Source organism: Macaca fascicularis, chromosome 11 (genome assembly GCF_037993035.2).
Source record: "Macaca fascicularis isolate 582-1 chromosome 11, T2T-MFA8v1.1".
Classification (NCBI taxonomy): Eukaryota; Metazoa; Chordata; class Mammalia; order Primates; family Cercopithecidae; genus Macaca; species Macaca fascicularis.
In genome coordinates, this window is record NC_088385.1 from 60,368,024 (window position 1) to 60,388,169 (window position 20,146).

General features: G+C 43.3%; 1 protein-coding gene across 17 annotated transcripts in view; it reads right to left on the reverse strand.

Annotated features, from left to right (window-relative positions):
- Positions 1–20,146, reverse strand: part of LOC101925094 (cyclic AMP-dependent transcription factor ATF-7) — a 130,366-nt gene that overhangs the window by 48,845 nt on the left and 61,375 nt on the right. For 12 of the 17 annotated variants that reach the window (XR_012420303.1, XR_012420304.1, XR_012420302.1 and 9 more), the window contains one exon: positions 1,287–1,383. The exons of the other annotated variants lie outside the window; for them this stretch is intronic. Coding sequence is in view for 8 of the 12 variants with exons in the window: in XM_074006987.1 (XP_073863088.1) it covers positions 1,287–1,383 (97 nt within the window). In the remaining 4 variants the exon portion in view is untranslated. The remainder of the gene's footprint in view (positions 1–1,286; positions 1,384–20,146) is intronic. 17 annotated transcript variants of the gene reach the window in all.

A 20,146-nucleotide genomic window follows, 5' to 3' on the forward strand; every position in this document is an offset into this window, starting at 1 on the left:
GGCTCAAGCAATCTTCCCACCTCAGCCTCCCAAGTAGATAGGACTATAGCCATGTATCATCACATTTAGCTAATTTTTAAACATGTTTTGTAGAGACAAGGTCTCTCTATGTTGCTCAGGCTGGTCTCGAACTCCCAGTCTCAGGCAGTCCTCCTGCCTTGGCCTCCCAAAGCATTGGGATTACACGCATGAGCCACCACACCTGACCTTCCCCCAGGTTTTCTTAAGGATCATTGATGACAGTGTTCCCATTTATGTCCTTTTCCTAAGGATTACAAATCTACAAGCTCCTAGCAAACGTGCCTGGTGTATATAGTAGACATGAAATAAATATCTGCTGAATTAAGGAGGAATAGGAGGCCTGTAAAGGCAAGTGGCAAGTCCCTTTTATCATGTATAGAAGTATGATGAGGAACTTCTGTCTCTCTTTCTCCATGTCTATGGTAGCATTTTGGCCAGTAATACTTAGAGAAACTCTGTCTTATCTGAGTTATTAACTAATGTAATAACCACCAACTAAATACCCTAGGAATTAAATATTGAGTTAAGCTTGCTTAGATTGAGGTAAATCAGAACCTCTCATAGATCAAAAGAAAAAGCTCACTTTGGTTTGTATGTCTGTCTGGCTGAAAATGGTACAGCAGAATTGCTGCCTGGTTTGAGAGCAGTTGCTAAGAGGACTCCCTTGAGAATGGCATATACAAGCAAGACAGTATCTAAAACAACTGCTGAGAGGTTCCAGGTCACCCAAATTGGCTTAGAAAAGTCCCACTGACTAAATGTCTTGTTTGAGCTTTGGAAATGTGCCCTCAGTGGTGTCTGGGTTCACAAGGGAAGTTGAATTTATGAACTGACAATCTGCCTGCTGGAGGAAAGCTGACACCCAGTGGAAGAGAAGCAACCAGGCTAGGTTGGCTTTTTTTTGCATTCTTTTGTTCACCCCTTTGCTGTGGGTAGGGAAAATGTCAAAGGCATCTTTTGTCTGTAAATCTTTCAAAGTCTTAATAAACAGAAAGTAAGACGGTAACAGACTGAAAAAAACTGAGAGGAAACCTCAACACACCTACCCTCAAAAACCACAGAACACAATCTTGTTATTAAAAACAGAGTGGAGGGTACAATAGAAACTTGGGAGCTTTTAGTGTTCCTTTTTCCTGATTAAATGTAGATCACATAAGGGCTCTTAATGGGAGAAAGGGAGTACAGCTCCCAGTACATCTGGTCTCTGGTATTAATCTTAACTGCCTGGTGATATCAAGGCACGTGGCTTTTGGGGCAGCAAATACCTGCAATGATGACTGAGTCAGTTCGGGCTGGGCCAAATTTCAATGTCATCTCATGCTTGTGTTTATGAACTGCCAGGTGGTCCTCGTTTGTAAATCTCTGAAACGAAACAGAAATGGAGATGTGAAAAAACAAAAACCTGATTCAGTGCCCTTTTAAAATGTCCTACCAAACATCTTGCAATGAGATTGGTCCCTGGAAAGAAGAACTGAAGAGGGAGGAAGCACTGGAAGAGGAGAAAAGATGGAGAAAAAAGGATGCTGGAGGGCAGGGAGAAGAGGAGAGGGGGAAGACCACACCACCAACTGCTCTGTAATATCAGGTCCAAACAACAGAAGTGGACAGATTGTTGGTGAAGTGGGGTCCAAATAGGAGGCTCCAAATGAAAAAAACATTAAGGCAAACTCGTATTGAACAAAGGGAAACAATTTTTAATAATAATAATAAAGAGAAAAGGGAAGGGCTGGGCACTAGTTGGCCATCACAAAAACAGGAAATTGAGAATGAAGCCCTCCATGGTAGGGCTGAATTGGACTCTTTTATGAGGGGGCTAACAGGGAGATAAATTATGCAGGATTAGGAGAACCATTTAACTTCTTGGCCCCTACAGTGCTGCAGCAGGCGCCTGCATGGCTATTTGGCTCAGAGTTTTAATGAGCCAGGATGGAGCTGTAGAGGACCAAGGCCCAATGGCCAGTAATGGCACATACCAGCCCCATCGGCCAAATGCTGTCTCCCCTCATCGGGCAGCCCGCCTGGGCTCCATCAGCCATAAAAAGGCCAGTACAATGCTGATGACTATATAATGGTAGAATAAAAATGCCAGCAAAAAATATTTTTTTAGGGGTAGGGAGGAGCCTGTAGGTAGGATGAGGGAAGAGAAAGGGAGATGGTATAGAGATTTTGTTTGTTTGGGATTTGGGTGAAAGGACAATGAAGAAAAGTGGGCTAAGTCTATCTAGTTTATGACTAAGTAAAATAGGATTACTGGACAATAATTTATGCTCCAACCCCTTCTTAAAAGGGGGAGAGTGAAGGGAACAGATGAACAGCCGTAATTCAAAAAAATAATTTCTCAAAAGTCCCTTTGAGGCTCCTGGCCATATTCCTTCATTAAAACATGCCTGCAACACAGTTACAGCCTGGATGCTGCAGTTTTCCACAGCTCCTTCACAGTGAGGCTCTGAAACATGGTTCTATTTGCCTTTTTGCTTCTAAAAATGGTGACTGGTTAGTCCTCTCTTTTTACTTTCTTCATCATGTGTATACTTCTCACCAAATACTATACGTTTAGCCTTCTTTTCCACAGCTCTTCTTGACTGCAAACAAAATACACAGGAGTTGGCCCCATCCAGCTTCTACCTGTCAGGAAAGCAACACTAAACTGTTTCTACTACTTTATTTACCTGAATTTACAACTAAAGCCAATTTAAGATCCAAAATCCTAGGCTGGGCGCGATGGCTCATGCCTTTAATTGCAGCACTTTGGGAGGCTGAGGTGGACAGACTGCTTGAGCCCAGGAGTTCAACACTGGGTAATCTGGCAAAACCCTATTTCTATACAAACATTTTTTATTTTTATTTATTTATTTATTTTTGAGATGGAGTCTTGCTCTGTTGCCCAGGCTGGAGTGCAGTGGCGCAATCTCCGCTCACTGCAACCTCTGCTGCCTAGGTGTAAGCAGTTCTCTTGTCTCAGCCTCCTGAGTAGCTGGGACTATAGGCACATGCCACCATTCCCAGCTAATTTTTGTAGGTTTTTTTTTTTTTTTTGAGACAGAGTCTTGCTCTGTCGCCCAGGCTGGAGTGCAGTGGCGCGATCTTGGCTCACTGCAGGCTCTCCCTCCTGGGTTCACTCCATTCTCCTGCCTCAGCCTCCTGAGTAGCTGGGACTACAGGTGCCCGCCACCACGCCGGGCTAATTTTTTTGTATTTTCACTAGAGACGGGATTTCACCGTGTTAGCCAAGATGGTCTCAATCTCCTGACCTCGTGATCTGCCCGCCTCGGCCTCCCAAAGTGCTGGGATTACAGGCATAAGCCACTGTGCCTGGCCAATTTTTGTATTTTCAGTAGAGACGGGGTTTCACCATATTGGTCAGGCTGGTCTTGAACTCCTGACCTCAGGTGATACACTCACCTCGGGCTTCCAAAGTGCTGGGATTACAGGCATGAGCCACCATGCCCGCCACAGAAAATTTTTAAATTAGCTGGGTGTGGTGATGCTCACCTGTAGTTCCAGCTACTCAAGAGGCTGAGGTGGGGGAAATCACTTGAGCCCAGGAGGTCGAGGCTGTAGCGAGCCGTGGTTACATCACCGTACTCCAGTGAGATCCTTTCTCAAAAAAGGAGTGGTGGCTCACTCCTGTAATCTCAGCACTTTGGGAGGTCTAGGCGGGTGGATCACTTGAGGTAAGGAGTTTGAGCATGACCAACATGGCGAAACCCCATCTCTACAAAAAACACAAAAATTAGCTGGGCATGGTGGTGGGTGCCTGTAATCCTAGCTACTTGGGAGACTGAGGCATGAGAATTGCTTGAACCCGGGAGGTGGAGTTTGCAGGGAGCCAAGATCCCACCACTGAGCTCCAGCCTGGGCGACAGAGCACGACCCTGTTTAAAAAAAAAAAAAAAAAAAAGACAGCCTCAGTGGGTTTCTGATTGATCTAGGACAAAACTGAATAAAATGTGGTAAAATTTAGCCAAGAACTTTTAGTTTTCTCTATTGTTGGTAAACTCCAGGCACCATCTTTTTCAGTTACAGATGTTTCCGTAAGAAAAAAGTGGCCAGGTGCGGTGGCTCATGCTTGTAATCCCAGCACTTTGGGAGGCTGAGGCTGGTGGATCACCTGAGGTCAGGAGTTTGAGACCAGACTGGCCAACATGGTAAAACCCCATCTCTACTAAAAATACAGAATTAGCTGGGCAAGGTGTCACGTGCCTATACTCCTAGCTACGTGGGGCACTGGGGCTGAGGCAGGAGAATTGCTTGAAACAGGGAGGAGGCCGGGCGCGGTGGCTCAAGCCTGTAATCCCAGCACTTTGGGAGGCCGAGATGGGCGGATCACGAGGTCAGGAGATCGAGAGACGATCCCGGCTAACACGGTGAAACCCCGTCTCTACTAAAAAATACAAAAAAATAGCCGGGCGAGGTGGCGGGCGCCTGTAGTCCCAGCTACTCGGGAGGCTGAGGCAGGAGAATGGCGTAAACCCGGGAGGCGGAGCTTGCAGTGAGCTGAGATCCGGCCACTGCACTCCAGCCTGGGTGACAGAGCAAGACTCCGTCCCAAAAAAAAAAAAAGAAAAAGAAACAGGGAGGAGGAGGTTGCAGTGAGCCAAGACTGCGCCACTGCACTCCAGCCTGGGCAACAACAGTGAAACTCCATTTCAAAAAAAAAAGAGTGAGAGTTTGGGGGAAGGAGGGAATAGTGTATGTATATATACATGTACATACACATACACACACACACACACACACACACACATATATATATATATATATATATGTGTGTGTGTGTGTGAGGTGGAGTCTTGCTCAGTTGCCCAGGCTGGAGTGCAGTGGTTCAATGGTGCGATCTCAGCTCACAGCAACCTCCGTCTCCCGAGTTCAAGTGATTCTCCTGCTTCAGCATCCCAAGTAGCTGGGATTACAGGCATGCGCCACCATGCCTGGCTAATTTTGTATTTTTGATAGAGAAGGGGTTTCTACATATTGGTCAGGCTGGTCTCGAACTCCCGACCTCAGGTGATCCGCCTGCCTTAGCCTCCCAAAGTGCAGGGATTATAGGTGTGAGCCATAGCGCACCTTTTTTTTTTTTTTTTTTTTTTTTTTTTTGAGACAGAGTTTCACTCTTGTTGCCCAGGCTGGAGTCCAATGTCACAATCTCAGCTCGCTGCAACCTCCGCCTCCCAGGTTTAAGTGATTCTCCTGTCTCAGCCTCCTGTATAGTTAGGATTACAGGTGCCTGCTACCACACTTGGCTAATTTTTGTATTTTTAGTAGAGACGGGGTTTCACCATGTTGGCCAGGCTGGTCTTGAACTCCCGACCTCAGGTGATCCGCCCACCTTGGCCTCCCAAAATGCTGGAATTACAGGTGTGAGCCACTGTACCCAGTCAAAAAATATAATTTTAAGGGGATATGACAAGTAGTAGATTATGCAGGGCTGTAAGTTTTCAAAATGTACTTATGTTGGCCAGCGCAGTGGCCCGGCCTTTTTCTCATATAATTTTGAAAACCATATTATAATATCATTAGTTTCCTTTGTAATCCTATGTATTTCATGAATTTAAAAATATTACTCTAGGCTGGGCATGGTGGCGCATGCCTGTAACCTTAGCACATTGGGAGGCCAAGGCAGGTGGATCGCTTGAGTGCAGGAGTTCGAGACCAGCCAGGGCAACATGGTGAAACCTATTTCTAACACAATTCTTATCTTAAATGCCTAGAGGGAGAATAAAAGTTTACTGACGCTTTCTGTCAAAGTGATCGCCAGGCCAGGTGCAGAATGGCTTGAACCCAGGAGGTGGAGGTTGCAGTGAACCAAGATCATGCCATTGCACTCCAGTCTGGGCAACACAAGCAAGACTGTGTCTCAAAAAAACAAAAAAAACCCAAAGTGATTGCTAATCTGGCTATGTTTACACAGTCCTTATATTTTCTCTCATTTATTAAGAGTTAACACTTCAGAAATTCTCTAGAATACTGAGTCCCAGTTCTCCTGTCCTTGGCCACAGCTGGGGTGAGTGGGCCTAAGTCAGGGGGCTGTGGGTGCTTGGTGTGCCCCCACTTATGGCAAGGGAAGGGTGGGATGGACCCCCATAAGAAAAAAAGAAATTCTCTAGATTAGTCATACACTTCATGCTTAGGAAATCATCCTTCTGAAAGCAATTTCTCAATTAAAATAGCTAAAATTATTATCATAGTATTTTTTAGTAAGATGGGATCTCATTTTGTTGCCCAGGCTGTTCCTGAACTCCTGGGCTCAAATGAGTCTCCTGCCTCAGCTTCCTGAGTAGCTGGAACTATAAGCGCACACCATTGTGCCTGACTAAAAATAGCTAAAGTGTTATTAAGTGATAAAAATCTTGACCTAAGTAAAAATATATTCTTTTGAATTAAAATGGGTGAAGGGACTCCCCAAAATATTTCCTTTTTAAATTACTCCCCATTAAAAAATCTAGTTCCCTCATTTGTTTGTTTTCTTGTTTGTTTGAGACAGGGTCTTGCTCTGTTGCCCAGGCTGGAGTGCAGGGGCACAATCTTGGCTCACTTCAACCTCCGCCCTCTAGACTTAAGCAATCCTCCCACCCTAGCCTACCGAGTAGCTGGGACTACAGGCATGCACCACCATGTTCGGGCAATGTTGGTATTTTTTGTAGAGACGGGGTTTCACCATGTTGCCCAGGCTGGTCTTGAACTCCTGAGCCCAAGTGATCTGCCAGCCTTGGCTTCTAAAAGTGTGGGGATTTACAGGTGTGAGCCACCGTGCCCATCCCCTCATTTGTTAATACCCTTAAAGGATCTTTCTTTGTTCTTTGGCATTACGTATGTCTAAGGTTTTGGCAAATAGCCACTCACTCAGGGAACACACTTGCCCTCACTGTAGGGTAAATATAATAACCATCTCCAAGGCAGCAGAAGGCTTAATACAAAATCAGGACAGTTTCTCTCCTTTATGCCAAGACTAATTTGCACCCCCATCTGGAGACTAAGATCATCTAGATCTGCACTATCCGATATGGTAGCGACTAGCCACACATAGCTATTGAGTACTTGCAATGTGGCTAGTCTGAATTGAAATGTACTGAAAATCAAAACACACACTGGATTTCAAAGGCTTAGTAAAATATCTTGTTAATAATTTTTATGTTGATTACGTGTCAAAATGATACTATTTTGGATATACCAAGTTAAATAAAATATATTATTACAATTAGTTTCACTTGTTTACTTACAGTTTTTAATGTAGCTACTAGAAAATTAAAACTTACATATGTGGCTCACATTTGTGGTTTGCATTATATTTCTTTTGGACAGCTCTAATCTAGATAATATGCTCCAAGATCCCACGGGAATTTTAATCATGTACCAATCTTAAATCTTCCTCCTAAATCCATTTTCTTTAAATGCAGTTTATAGTATGTGGCAGCGGTTCTCAACCAGAGGCAACTCTGTTCCCCATGGGACATCTGACAATGTTTGGAGATATTTTTGTTTGTCACAACTGGGAGGATGCTACTGGCCTCTAGAAGGTAGAGGCCTGAGATGCTCATAAATATTGTATGGTGCACAGGACAGCCTCTCAAAACAAGGAATTGCATAACTCAAAATATTAGTTGTGTTTGTTGAGAAACCTGCTACAGAGTAACAGGGGAAGACAAAAAGAAATAGAAAAAAGCTGCTTTTTAGTTTCCTTTTCCAAACTGCCAACACATGTTTTTAGACCTGAAACTTGGAAGAAAAAAAGCACAGGCAAAAAACTTCCAGCCTCATTTTATAAAATGGCTGATGGACTCCAGATCTGCAAATACTTAGGATAGGGAAATTAGGAAGATGGGGACAGAAGGCACTGTATTTGGGAGAACAGACTGAACGGAATTCTTATGCACTGCCTTGTTAGTAACAAAGAGATAATATAAAAGAAGCTAATCAAAACAATTTTAGGTACTTTTGATTTTTACTCCCTTATGAAGAAAAAAAGCGAGAAAGAAGATTCTTTTCACTTAAGAAATACTAAGAAGCATAAAATAGAATGTCAGGACTATGAGGAAGTCAATCTGAAAACTGATACTACCTCCAGAATGGACAGGGAAAGTAGTTTCCTATTAACAGTTAACTTTCCATGGGACATCTTTGGTAAAAACTCTTTCCATTTTTAGTAAGTTTTACTCTCACCTATCCTTCTGTAATAGGAGAATCTAGAATCCTTCCTCCTCACAAACTTATTAAATGAATAGAGCTCAGTAAAGAGTTAGGATGGGCTGGGTGCAGTGGCTCACACCTGTTATCCCAACACTCTGGGAGGCTGAGGCGGGAGGATGGCTTGAGCCCAAGAGTTCAAGACCAGCCTGGGCAACATCGTCAGACCTTGTCTCTATTAAAAAAAAAAAAAAAAAGGAATGGCCGGAAGAACACAGATGGTGGAAACTGTGAATAAATCTCAATGAATAAAGTCTTAAGATTTTTTTACTTTTTTCTTTTTCTTTCTTTTCTCTTTTTTTAGAGATAGGAGTCCCATTACGTTGCCCAGGCTGATCTTGAATTCCTGGGCTCAAAAGCAGTCCTCCTGCCTCAGCCTCCCAAAGTGCTGGGATTATAGGCATGAGCCACCATGCCTGGCCCTTTTAACACTGAGGTATAAAATACAGAAAATGGGCTGGGTGCAGGGGCTCACACCCTTAATCTCAGCACTTAGGAAGGCAGAGGTGGGCAGATCACTTGAGGTCGAGGTCAGGAGATCGAGACGAGCCTGGCCAACACAGTGAAACCCTGTCTCTACGAGAAATACAAAAATTAGCTCGGTGTGGAGGCACGTGCCTGTAGTCCCAGCTACTCGGGAGGCTGAGGCACGAGAATCGCTTGAACCTGGGAGGCAGAGGTTGCAGTGAGCCAAGATCATGCCACTGTGCTCCAGACTGGGCGACAGAGTGAGACTCTGTCTCAAAAAAAAAAAGAAAAAAAAAGAAAATGCAAAAATCTTTAGTGTACATCTCAATGAATGTTTAATTTTTATATTTGCATATACCTGTGTAATCACTACCCAGTTCAACACATGAAACATTTCAGACATCACAGAAGCCTCCCATGTACCCGTTTTCTTAAGCTTTTAAATGAAATAATTATATAAAACAGTACAGTACCTTGGACACACAGCACATATTCAACTAGTTCCCTCCTCTTTACTTTTTAAAAATTTTATTTATATATCTATTTATTGAGATGGAGTTTCGCTCTTGCTGCCCAGGCTGGAGTGCAATGGTGTAATCTTGGCTCACGGCAACCTCCGCCTCCCAGGTTCAAGTGATTCTTCTGCCTCAGCCTCCCGAGTAGCTGGAATTACAGGCACCTGCCACCATGCCCAGCTAATTTTTTGTATTTTTAGTAGAGATGGGGTTTCACCATGTTGGCCAGACTGGTCTTGAACTCCTGACCTCGTGATCCACCTGCCTCGGTCTCCCAAAGTGCTGGGATTACAGGCATGAGCCACCGCGCCCAGCCTCTTCTTTACTTTTTTAAATTTCAAGAGAGACGGGTATTATAGTAAAAAAGTAACTTTTTTTTTTTTTTTTTTCAGGATAATTCTAAACAAGTAAATGCCTAGACATACTGCAGTTCTTTTCCTAATCTCATTTAACCTATTCTCTAGACGTATTTTGAAAAAGCAGCACTGAACAGACCTGAAAAGAAGGCTCAGGGCAAATGAGACATAAGGCCAAAGTAAAATTAAATTTTTGCCTTTTGACTTTGAGCCAGGCAAAGCATAGAGGGATTAGGAATGTAACAGTTTCAAGCTAAATCCTTGGTAAAGCATTGTGACCAATGAAATTTCTCAGAAATATGCACTCAAATCCTAGCCAGATACATTCCTGAAATGTTGCTTTTGGCCACCACAGCACTCGTTTTCATGAGGATTTGCCTCACATTAAAAAACGCTCTTAATATCCTGACCTATGATGAATTCATGTCCCTTTCCTTGTTTTAGAAGAGTAGACTGGGTGAAGGAGACAATCAGAACTCTTTAGTTATTAGGAAATGAGCCCAGAGTGCCTAAACTATCAAGAAATAATACAAGGAACCGAGTTTACATTTGTGATAGTCTGAAAAGTAATTTATGCTGAAACTTAACTACCCCTTTTCTCCAAAGTTTCTGGGTTTGGCAGTGCTTCTTTTAGTTCAGTATCTATACTGGGGCTTTTTTTTTTTTTTTTTTTGAGACGGAGTCTGGCTCTGTCGCCCAGGCTGGAGTGCAGTGGCCCGATCTCGGCTCACTGCAAGCTCCGCTTCCTGGGTTCATGCCATTCTCCTGCCTCAGCCTCCCAAGTAGCTGGGACTACAGGTGCCCGCCACCACGCCTGGCTAATTTTTTATATTTTTAGTAGAGACGGGGTTTCACCGAGTTAGCCAGGATGGTCTTGATCTCCTGACCTTGTCATTTGCCTGCCTCGGCCTCCCAAAGTGCTGGGATTACAGGTGTGAGCCACTGTGCCCAGCCTTTTTTTTTCTTTTTTTTTTTTTTTTTAAAGATAGGGTCTCACTCTATAGCTCTGTAGCTCAGGCTGGAGTGCAGTGATGTGATCCTAGATCACTGTAACTTCAAACTCTTGGGCTCAAGCAATCTTCCCACCTCAGCCTACCAAGTAGCTGGGACTACAGGTTGGCACCACCATGGGCTATTGTTTTGCTTACTTTAGAGATAGGGTGTTGCTATGTTGCCCAGGCTGATTGCAAACTTTGACCTCAAGCAATCATTCCACCTCAGCCTTCCAAAGAACTGGGTTTATCTGCGCCCATATACTTGGGCATATTTTGATGAAAGAAAATAGTATGAAAAAGTCATAGAAGACAGCACCACTGCACTCTAGCCTGGTCAACAAAGTGAGACTCTATCTCTTTAAAAAAAACCAAAAAAACAAAAAAAGTCATAGAAAACTTGAGAAAAATTATGAAGAGTAAGTTCTAGAATATAGTGATACTGGTGCCAAGCAGGTGAAGGGAGAAATAACTGATCTTTTTTTTGAACACTGTTTAATTAGTCACTTCAATTGATCACATATTCTGAAAGAAGAAACTGGAAGATCTGTAAAAGTCCTAACAAGGCTTCTCACCCTCACTGCAGTGCTTCTGTTCCCAATGCCAGACATCATTTAAGTTTGGAAAAGCAGGGAAAGGGAGAAGAAGGAAGAGATTAAATACACACATACTTCAAACTAAACATAACTTTCATTTCTACCTTGGTCAGTCCTAGGCTCCTGCTCTCTACTTCAAGATGTTTAGCCAATGATGGGCAATAAATAAATAAATAAATAGGAAAAAGAAAGATGCTGCTGTTTGCTAAGTGAGTCACACATCCTACTTTGAATGTTTCATGGCTCTTAAATGAATCATTTCAAAGTACAGGATTGTTCAACAAATAAATACAACCACAGCAACAGTAGCTCATATGCTGCATGTGTGAGCAAGATAATTTATAGAGGAAAAACAAGAACAGAAAACTTTCCCCCAAAATACTCAAAGATAAAATGTTGTCAGGGGAATGAAGGAGGACAAACTGAACAGAGGGGCGGGGACAACCCACCAAACTGTACCTAAGGTAAATTCATTTGTCTATGGATTGAGGAATTTTCTGTTTTGGGAAGGCTGTCGGAATATCTTAAAGATTCTGACAGTTTAACAAATAAGTCCACTGTATAAAGAAAAGGAATTTTGAAAGCAGAGATATTATTTGATAGTTGGTCTAGCTGCCATGCTGCTACTAGAATGTAAGCTCCTCAAGAACAAGAATCTCTCCATTTGCTTGTTTATGGACAAATCCCAAGCACCTAGAACAGTATCTGTACATAGTAGGTGCTTAATATTTGTTGAATAAATGCCAACTAGCATGTCTCACTAAAGTGTTACAAAGAAACCCCAACCTACAAAACTTTTGCCCATGTGGGCCGGGCGCAGTGCCTCACGCCTGTAATCCTAGCACTTTGAGAGGCCGAGGTGGGTGGATCACCTGAGGTCACGAATTCGAGACCAGCCTGGCCAACATGGTGAAACCCTGTCTCTACTTAAAAAACAAAAAAATTAGCTGGGTGTGGTGGTACGCACCTGTAATCCCAGCTACTTGGGAGGCAATGGCAGGAGAATTGCTTGAACCCGGGAAGCGGATGTTGCAGTGAGCCGAGATCGTGCCACTGCACTCCAGCCTGGGGGACAAGAGCGAGACTTCATCTCAAAAAAAAAAAAACAAAAAACAAAAAAACTTTCGCCCATGTGTGCAATGGTGGGACAAATCTCATTGTCCATATCCAAAAGGACAATTGATATCTATCTTAAACACCAACTTTTTCCTACAGAACCAGAGGCTGGGCCCAGACAGGACCAAGAATACCCTAACGCAAGGATGCAAGAAGATCAGAGTAAGAAACAAATAGAATTTCAAAAATTGTAACAACAGGAAAAAGACAAAATGGCAGCAACGCAGATTTAAATCATTAGGAAGGATTTGACTCTGGGGGTGGGGTGGGTTTGAAATCATTCCCAAAGGAGATTTTAAAGGAATGTAAAATACATTACCTTTCTGTCCTCTTGTCCTTGTTTATGATTTTATTTTCTCCTATTCTTCTACTAACACTTTCTACCGGGGTCAGTCTCTTACTGATCTGCAAAGTCTACTTGTTTTCAATTTTGTGCCACCACGCACATTCCCATGTTCCTTGACATGCATTCCTCTCTCCATCGTTTATTGGAATCCTACCATTTTTCTAGACGCAGTTGAAATCCAATAGCTTTTTGAAAGTTTCTCTAATTATTCCAATCTTCAGTGACTGATCTTTCTTGAACTTGTATAGTATTCAAATGGAAATTTATTTATAAATTATATATATAGAATTTTAGGCTATACGGTCTCAGTTTTTATCTTTTTTTTTTTTTTTTGAGGCGGAGTTTCACTCTTGTTGCCCAGGCTGGAGTGCAATGGCACGATCTCGGCTCACCACAACCTCCGCCTCCCAGGTTCAAGCAATTCTCCTGCCTCAGCCTCCCTAGTAGCTGGGATTATAGGCATGTGCCACCAGGCTCAGCTAATTTTGTATTTTTAGTAGAGACGGGGTTTCTCCATGTTGGTCAGGCTGGTCTTGAACTCCCGACCTCAGGTGATCCACCCGCCTCGGCCTCCCAAAGTGCTGGGATTACAGGCGTGAGCCACTGCGCCTGGCCTGTTTTTATCTTTTTAAAGTAGACAGTATGGGAGGCGCAGTGGCTCACACTTGTAATCCCGGCGCTCTGGGAGGCTGAGGAGGGAGAACTGCTTGACCCCAAGAGTTTGAGACCAGTCTGGGCAACAAGGTGAAATCCCAGCTCTACCAAAATTTAAAAAAAAAAAAAAAAAAAAAAAAAATTCGCCAGGTGTGGTGGTGTGTGCCTGTAGTCCCAACTAGGAAGGCTGGGGTAGGAGGATCACTTAAACTGGAGGCAGACGTTGCAGTGAGCCAAGATTGCACCATCGCACTCCAGCCTGAGCAACAGAAGAAGGCTGTCTCAAACAAAGTAGACTGTAAACTACTAGAAGGTTAAAAACATGTCTCACACTTATTTTTTATCCTTCTCACCTGCCCCACCTCTGGGCTTGCCCAGTTTGGTACTCAATAAATCCTTGCTTCATTGATTGGGTCAATTTTATATAGTGACATGAGAGTAACTGTTGAGAAGCTTTATTACTCTTGTATTCTCAGACCTTAACATGGCACACTTTCAGAAAGATCTGATGGCTTTCCAACTCCATTTGCAAAGTAAATTTCACTTTTCAAATCAGTGAGAATTAGTGTATCCTCTTCCCTACTTTTTTTTGATACTTTTTATTCCCTTTCTTATAGAAAGGTACCTAAGACAATTACAGTATGCTAGAGTTACATCACTGTTGTATGAAAGGACACTGGTGCCATGGTCTTTGTGGGTTAATTCACTTTCTTAGGGTATCTGATTCCAGCCCTGTGTGGCCAGATGCGGTGGCTCACACCTGTAATCCAGCACTTTGGGAGGCTGAGGTGGGCAGATCACTTGAGGCTAGGAGTTTGAGACCAGTATGGCCAACATGGCAAAACCCTGTCTCTACTAAAAATATAAAAATTAGCTGGATGTGGTGGTGCATGCCTGATAATCCCAGTTACTTGGGTGGCTGAGGCACAAGAACCACTTGAACCCAGGAGGTGGAGGTTGCAGTGAGCTGAGATCGCACAACTACATTCCAGCCTGGGCGACAGGGCAAGACTCTGTTTCAAAATATAAACTAAACTAAACTAAATTACCCCTTGCAAAAAAATGTGAATTTATAAGCCATTCCCTTTTAAGTTCCTTCTTCACTCCCCAAACCACTAGTGGTAATTGTAACCCCATCTTTCTGAGCATTTTCTTTTAAGGTCCCAATTATTTGAATTTTACAGGGAGAATATGAGCATCTCATAGGTGCCAAACAGTGTCAAGCACTGGATTCCTCCTTTAAAAAACTGTACACTCCAGTATCTGACAAAAGGAAAAGTATATTACAATCCAATCAACAAACTAGTTAGAGGGGAACAGAACAAGAATATTAAACCCATAGTCAACACTGAGTTGTTGGGTCTTCATTGTTATGATCTGGGTTTAATATCAATGCATTATTATTCTACATCAAACTTGTCCAACCTTCGGCCTGCAGACCACATGCAGCCCAGAATGGCTCTCAACATGGCCCAACACAAATCTGTAAGCTTTCTTAAAACATTATCAGATTTTTTGGCAATTTTGTTTTTGTTTAGTTCATCAGCTATCGTTAGTGTTAGTGTATTTTTACATGTGGCCCAAGACAAGTCTTCTTCCAATGTGGCCCAGGAAAGCCAAAAGATTGTACACCTCTGTTTTACATTATACAGACCAATGGTATAACTATTACTCTAAGTATCCTAAGTTTTAAGTACTCAGCCATACTGCAACACTTGCTTCTATTTTGGTTCCTTGTTCCTTCCTCCTGACAAATGTGAAAATTCATGAGCCCCATGGGTCACGTTTTTTGCCAAGTAAGTTGCAGGTGCCCAATAAATCACAGCAAAAAGGAAACTGAGCTCCAAAGGTCATTTAGGCCAACTCCATCAGGGACTGGGCAATGTAGGAAAGAGGGTGGCAAACAGAATTTCTTATCAGTTTGCGTTAAAAAAGATTAGTTTTGTTTGTTTGTTTTCAAATGTTACTTATTATTTGATGGGATTGAGAAATATAACCTTATGATAGGTATAGATACACTTTAGCCAAAGTCTTAGTCATCGCAGTTTCTGCTATGAGATTCCTAAACACCACAGTCAAACCAAAGTATAATTCTTTGCTCGCTCTTCTCTCGTGCTCTTTTTTTTGGGGGGGAGGGGGGACAGAGTCTTACTTCATCACCCAGACTGGAGTATAGTGGCATGATCTTGGCTCACTGCAACTTCTGCCTCCCAGGTTGAAGTGATTCTCGTGTTTCAGCCTCCTGAGCAGCTGGGATTACAGGTGTATGCCACCACACCCGGATAATTTTTATAGTTTTAGTAGAGATGGGGTTTCACCATGTTGGCCAGGCTGGTCTCGAACTCCTGACCTCAAGTGATCCACCTGCCTCAGCTTCCCAAAGTGCTGGGATTACAGGCGTGAGGCCCTGTGTCTGGCCCCCTTCTCTTTTTAATAGTACTCTTATGACTTATTTCAATAAGGCTATTGTATTAGCCTGTTCTCACGCTGCTAATAATGACATACCCAAGACTGGGTAATTTACAGAGGAAAGAGGTTTAATGGACTCGCAGTTCCACATGGCTGGGGAGGTCTCACAATCATGGCAGAAGGCAAAGGAGAAGCAGAGTCACATCTTACATGGCGGTAGGCAAGAAGTGTATGTGCAGGGGAACTCCCCTTTATAAAACCATCAGATCTAGTGAGATTTATTCACTATCACGAGAGCAGCATGGGAAAAACCTGCTCCTCATGATTCATTTACTTCCCACTAGGTCCCTCCCACAACACATGGGGATTATTACAATTCAAGGTGAGATTTAGGTGGGGATACAGCCAAAGTATATTGGCTATAAACTATCAGTCCTGAGAAGATTGTTGTCAATTAATGCCTTGTATAACTGGATTGCTTAGGAGAAGGGAGAGTAAGGCAGTGAAAGGGAGGGGGCAATAGGTTTGAGGAAGACATTATTGGTTTCTTAACCCAACACCCATTTTCTCTTGCTTGCCTCTCACTATAAAGGCTGAAAAGCGAGATATTCCTTTTTCCTATGCAGCTGGTATTAAACCTGTCACACAGTTCAGGCCAATAAGACAATGAAATCCACCGTGGGGTGGGTGGAGGATGGCACTTCTGAGTAAGGCTTTTGTCTCCTTATAAAAGGGAAAGCCAGAACAAGAGAGTTCCTGATGCTACCTGCCCCTTATTTCTTTCCCATCCTCTGATAGTGAAGCAACAGGCATGAGGATTAAAAGGTAAAAGCTAAAAATGGTACAGCAGAGAGAAAGAACCTAGGTCCTTGATAAACTTGCTTAGCTGCTGAAATAGTCCTAATTCTAGACACCTTGTGTTATAAGTGTTGACACAGTTTTGTTTTGTTTGTTTTGCGTCTTGCTCTGTTGCCCAGGCTGGAGTGCAATGGCATGATCTCGGCTCACTGCAACCTCCGCCTCCCTGGTTCAAGCGATTCTCCTGCCTCAACTTCCTGAGTAGCTGGGATTACAGGCACGTGCCATCATGCCCAGCTAATTTTTGTATTTTTAGTAGAGACAGGGTTTCACCATGTTGGTCAGGCTAGTCTCCAACTCCTGACCTCGTGATCCACCCACCTTTGCCTCCCTAAGTGCTGGGATTACAGGTGTGAGCCATTGTGCCCGGCCTGTGTTCACAAAGTTTTAAGCTACTGTTAGGTATTTGCATCTGAAACCATTCCTAACCAATATATGATTTTCAGTATGTACAGATTCTGCTTCATTTTCTATCTAAGGAACTTAGAAATGGAATATACAAGAAAGTATTTTATTCTACATCTTCATGAATATTTATCAGTTGCATCTTAGTGCAGAATTCTGTTTTCTTTTTCACATAATATACCAAATAAATTCTATCTCATCATCACCTATTGCCCCAAGTTTCCTTAGAAACAATGGCTATACACTGGGCTTCTGGGAAGAACAAGATGGTAAGAGAGTGGCACCTTATAATGCTGCTTTGGAAACTGAGGCAGTTAAAGATCACTCCTCACTAAAGAATGGAGTTTTAGATTGGAGTAACATATTTTCTTTTTTTTTTTGAGACGGAGTCTCGCTCTGTTGCCCAGGCTGGAGTGCAGTGGCATGACCTTGGCTCACCGCAGCCTCCGCCTCCCGGGTTCAAGCAATTCTCTGCCTCAGCCTCCCAAGTAGCTGGGACTACAGGTGCGTGCCACCACACCCAGTGAATTTTTGTATTTTTAGTAGAGACGGGGTTTCACCATGTTGGTCAGGCTGGTCTCAAATTCCTGACTTCAGGTGATCCACCCACCTCTGCCTCCCTAAGTGCTGGGATTACAGGCATGAGCCACGACGCCCTGGCCTGGAATAACATACTTTCTTGTTCCTCACTGCCCCTCTTCCTAAATACCTAATGTTTGGCTTTTTTTTTTTTTTTGAGACAGAGTTTCACTCTTGTTGCCCAGACTGGAGTGCAATGGCAGGATCTCGGCTCATAGCAACCTCTACCTCCTGGGTTCAAGCGATTCTCCTACCTCAGCCTCCCGAGTAGCTGGGATTACAGGCATGTACCACCATGCCTAGCTAATTTTGTATTTTTATTAGAGACAGGGTTTCTCCATCTTGGCCAGGCCAGTCTTGAACTCCTGATCTCAGGTGATCCCCCTGCCTCAGCCTCCCAAAGTGCTAGGATTACAGGCGTGAGCCACCGCGTCTGGCCTGTTTGGCTTTTTATCAAACTCCAGGGCACTCTTGGGAACTATGCTTAAGAATTAACAAGGACAGATCCATTATCTTTCCTTAGATGGCAGCTACTTACTTGGATGGATTAAATGCTCAACACACTTTAAAGGACCAGTGCCTAGCAGGCAGAGAAATCCCAGCAGCAATTCAGCCAGGCCTGGTCCTGTGTCAGTTACTTGGCTAATTGCTTTCTCCACTGCTCTTGCCTAATGGTAGACATTTTAGTATTCTACTTTCCAGATGTAGCCACTTAGCTGGGGTAACATTAAAGTCCCCAAAGGGATAACTTTATTTCTTAACAAAGCAAGAAAAGGTTCTTTTTAAAACAAAATAATTATCACACAGCCCTATTAAGTTCTTGTTGACATTATACATTTCTATTTTTCTTTTTTTTTTTTCTTTTTTTTTTTTTTTTTTTTTGAGACGGAGTCTCGTTCTGTCGCCCAGGCTGGAGTGCAGTGGCCGGATCTCAGCTCACTTCAAGCTCCGCCTCCCGGGTTCACGCCATTCTCCTGCCTCAGCCTCCAGAGTAGCTGGGACTACAGGCGCCCACCACCTCGCCCGGCTAGTTTTTTGTATTTCTTAGTAGAGACGGGGTTTCACCGGGTTAGCCAGGATGGTCTCGATCTCCTAACCTTGTGATCCGCCCGTCTCGGCCTCCCAAAGTGCTGGGATTACAGGCTTGAGCCACCGCGCCCGGCCACATTTCTATTTTTCAATCTCATCTCTCTTCCTAAATTCTTATTAGGATGTTATGAGGTACGGCCGGGCGCGGTGGCTCAAGCCTGTAATCCCAGCACTTTGGGAGGCCGAGACGGGCGGATCACGAGGTCAGGAGATCGAGACCATCCTGGTTAACACGGTGAAACCCCGTCTCTACTAAAAAATACAAAAAACTAGCCGGCCGAGGTGGCGGACGCCTGTAGTCCCAGCTACTCGGGAGGCGGAGGCAGGAGAATGGCGTGAACCCGGGAGGCGGAGCTTGCAGTGAGCTGAGATCCGGCCACTGCACTCCAGCCTGGGTGACAGCGCGAGACTCCGTCTCAAAAAAAAAAAAAAAAAAAAGGATGTTATGAGGTACAAAATCCTTGAAAAATATATCAAATACTTTTATCTTCTGATTTGCTACACATTAAGTGTTACAATCCCTGGATCTCACAAATGGGTGGGAAGGACAAAGTTACAGAGTGAAAAGTATGAACCTACTACATTGTGGTTTGGCTTGAGCTGCTGAAAATTTCACCGTGGAAAAACAATACTGTAAATACTTCCTGATAATACAGGAGTTTTAAAATTTTGAATGCTTACAATGCATTCAGAGTAAAGCACATACAAGTCAGTACCGAAACCACAATAACGAAAACTCTGCCCTGATCTTTAAGGCTTTATGCAATTTAGTGCTGTAATAGTCAAGCCAAAAGAAAATATATAACTGGAAGGTGAGGAGGGGGAGAGAAAGAAAGCATGGTTCTAAAACTGTCTCTAAACTCGTCTCTAAACTTGGTCCAAGTTTACAAGGAGATTACGCACACACACTCTCTCTCTCTCTCTCCCTCTCTCACTTTAAAAAAATTGCAAAATACAGTATTAAGCTTTTGTTTTAAACAAGCTATCAAAGCTTAAGGGCCCAGGGACTCAGAAACCACAGAAGAGGTTGCAGCCTGGTAAAGAAATAGGCAACGATAAAGACTCAAATAGTTTGGCAGGTCTTCTATATAAACCATAAACGGGTCGAGTGCTCTAATTCTGCCCTGCCATCTTAATTTAATGCAGCAAAGAATTCTTAGCATAATTTGGTGACATATTCATCTGATTATCTTTGTGTCTAACCAGGAAAGTTCTGATAAACTATTTTGACACAGTTAGGCAAATGGAAAACTTCCATTTTGGATGTTTGCTTTTTAACCATAAGTGGTATTTTTTAGAATGCTGGCCACAGACTAGAGGTCTACACTAAAAGAAGGTGGGCAGGCAGGGGAAAAGAATGAAACTGCAGCTAAGCACTGTGGCTCATGCTGGTAATCCCAGCTACTTGGAAGGCTGAGGCAGGAGGATCACCTGAGGAATTTGAGACAAGCCTGGGCAATATATATTGAAATCCTGTCGCTTAAAAAATTTAAAGATTAGCCAAGCATGGTGGCACATGCCTGTAGTCCCAGCTACTTGGGAGGCTGAGAAAGAGAGA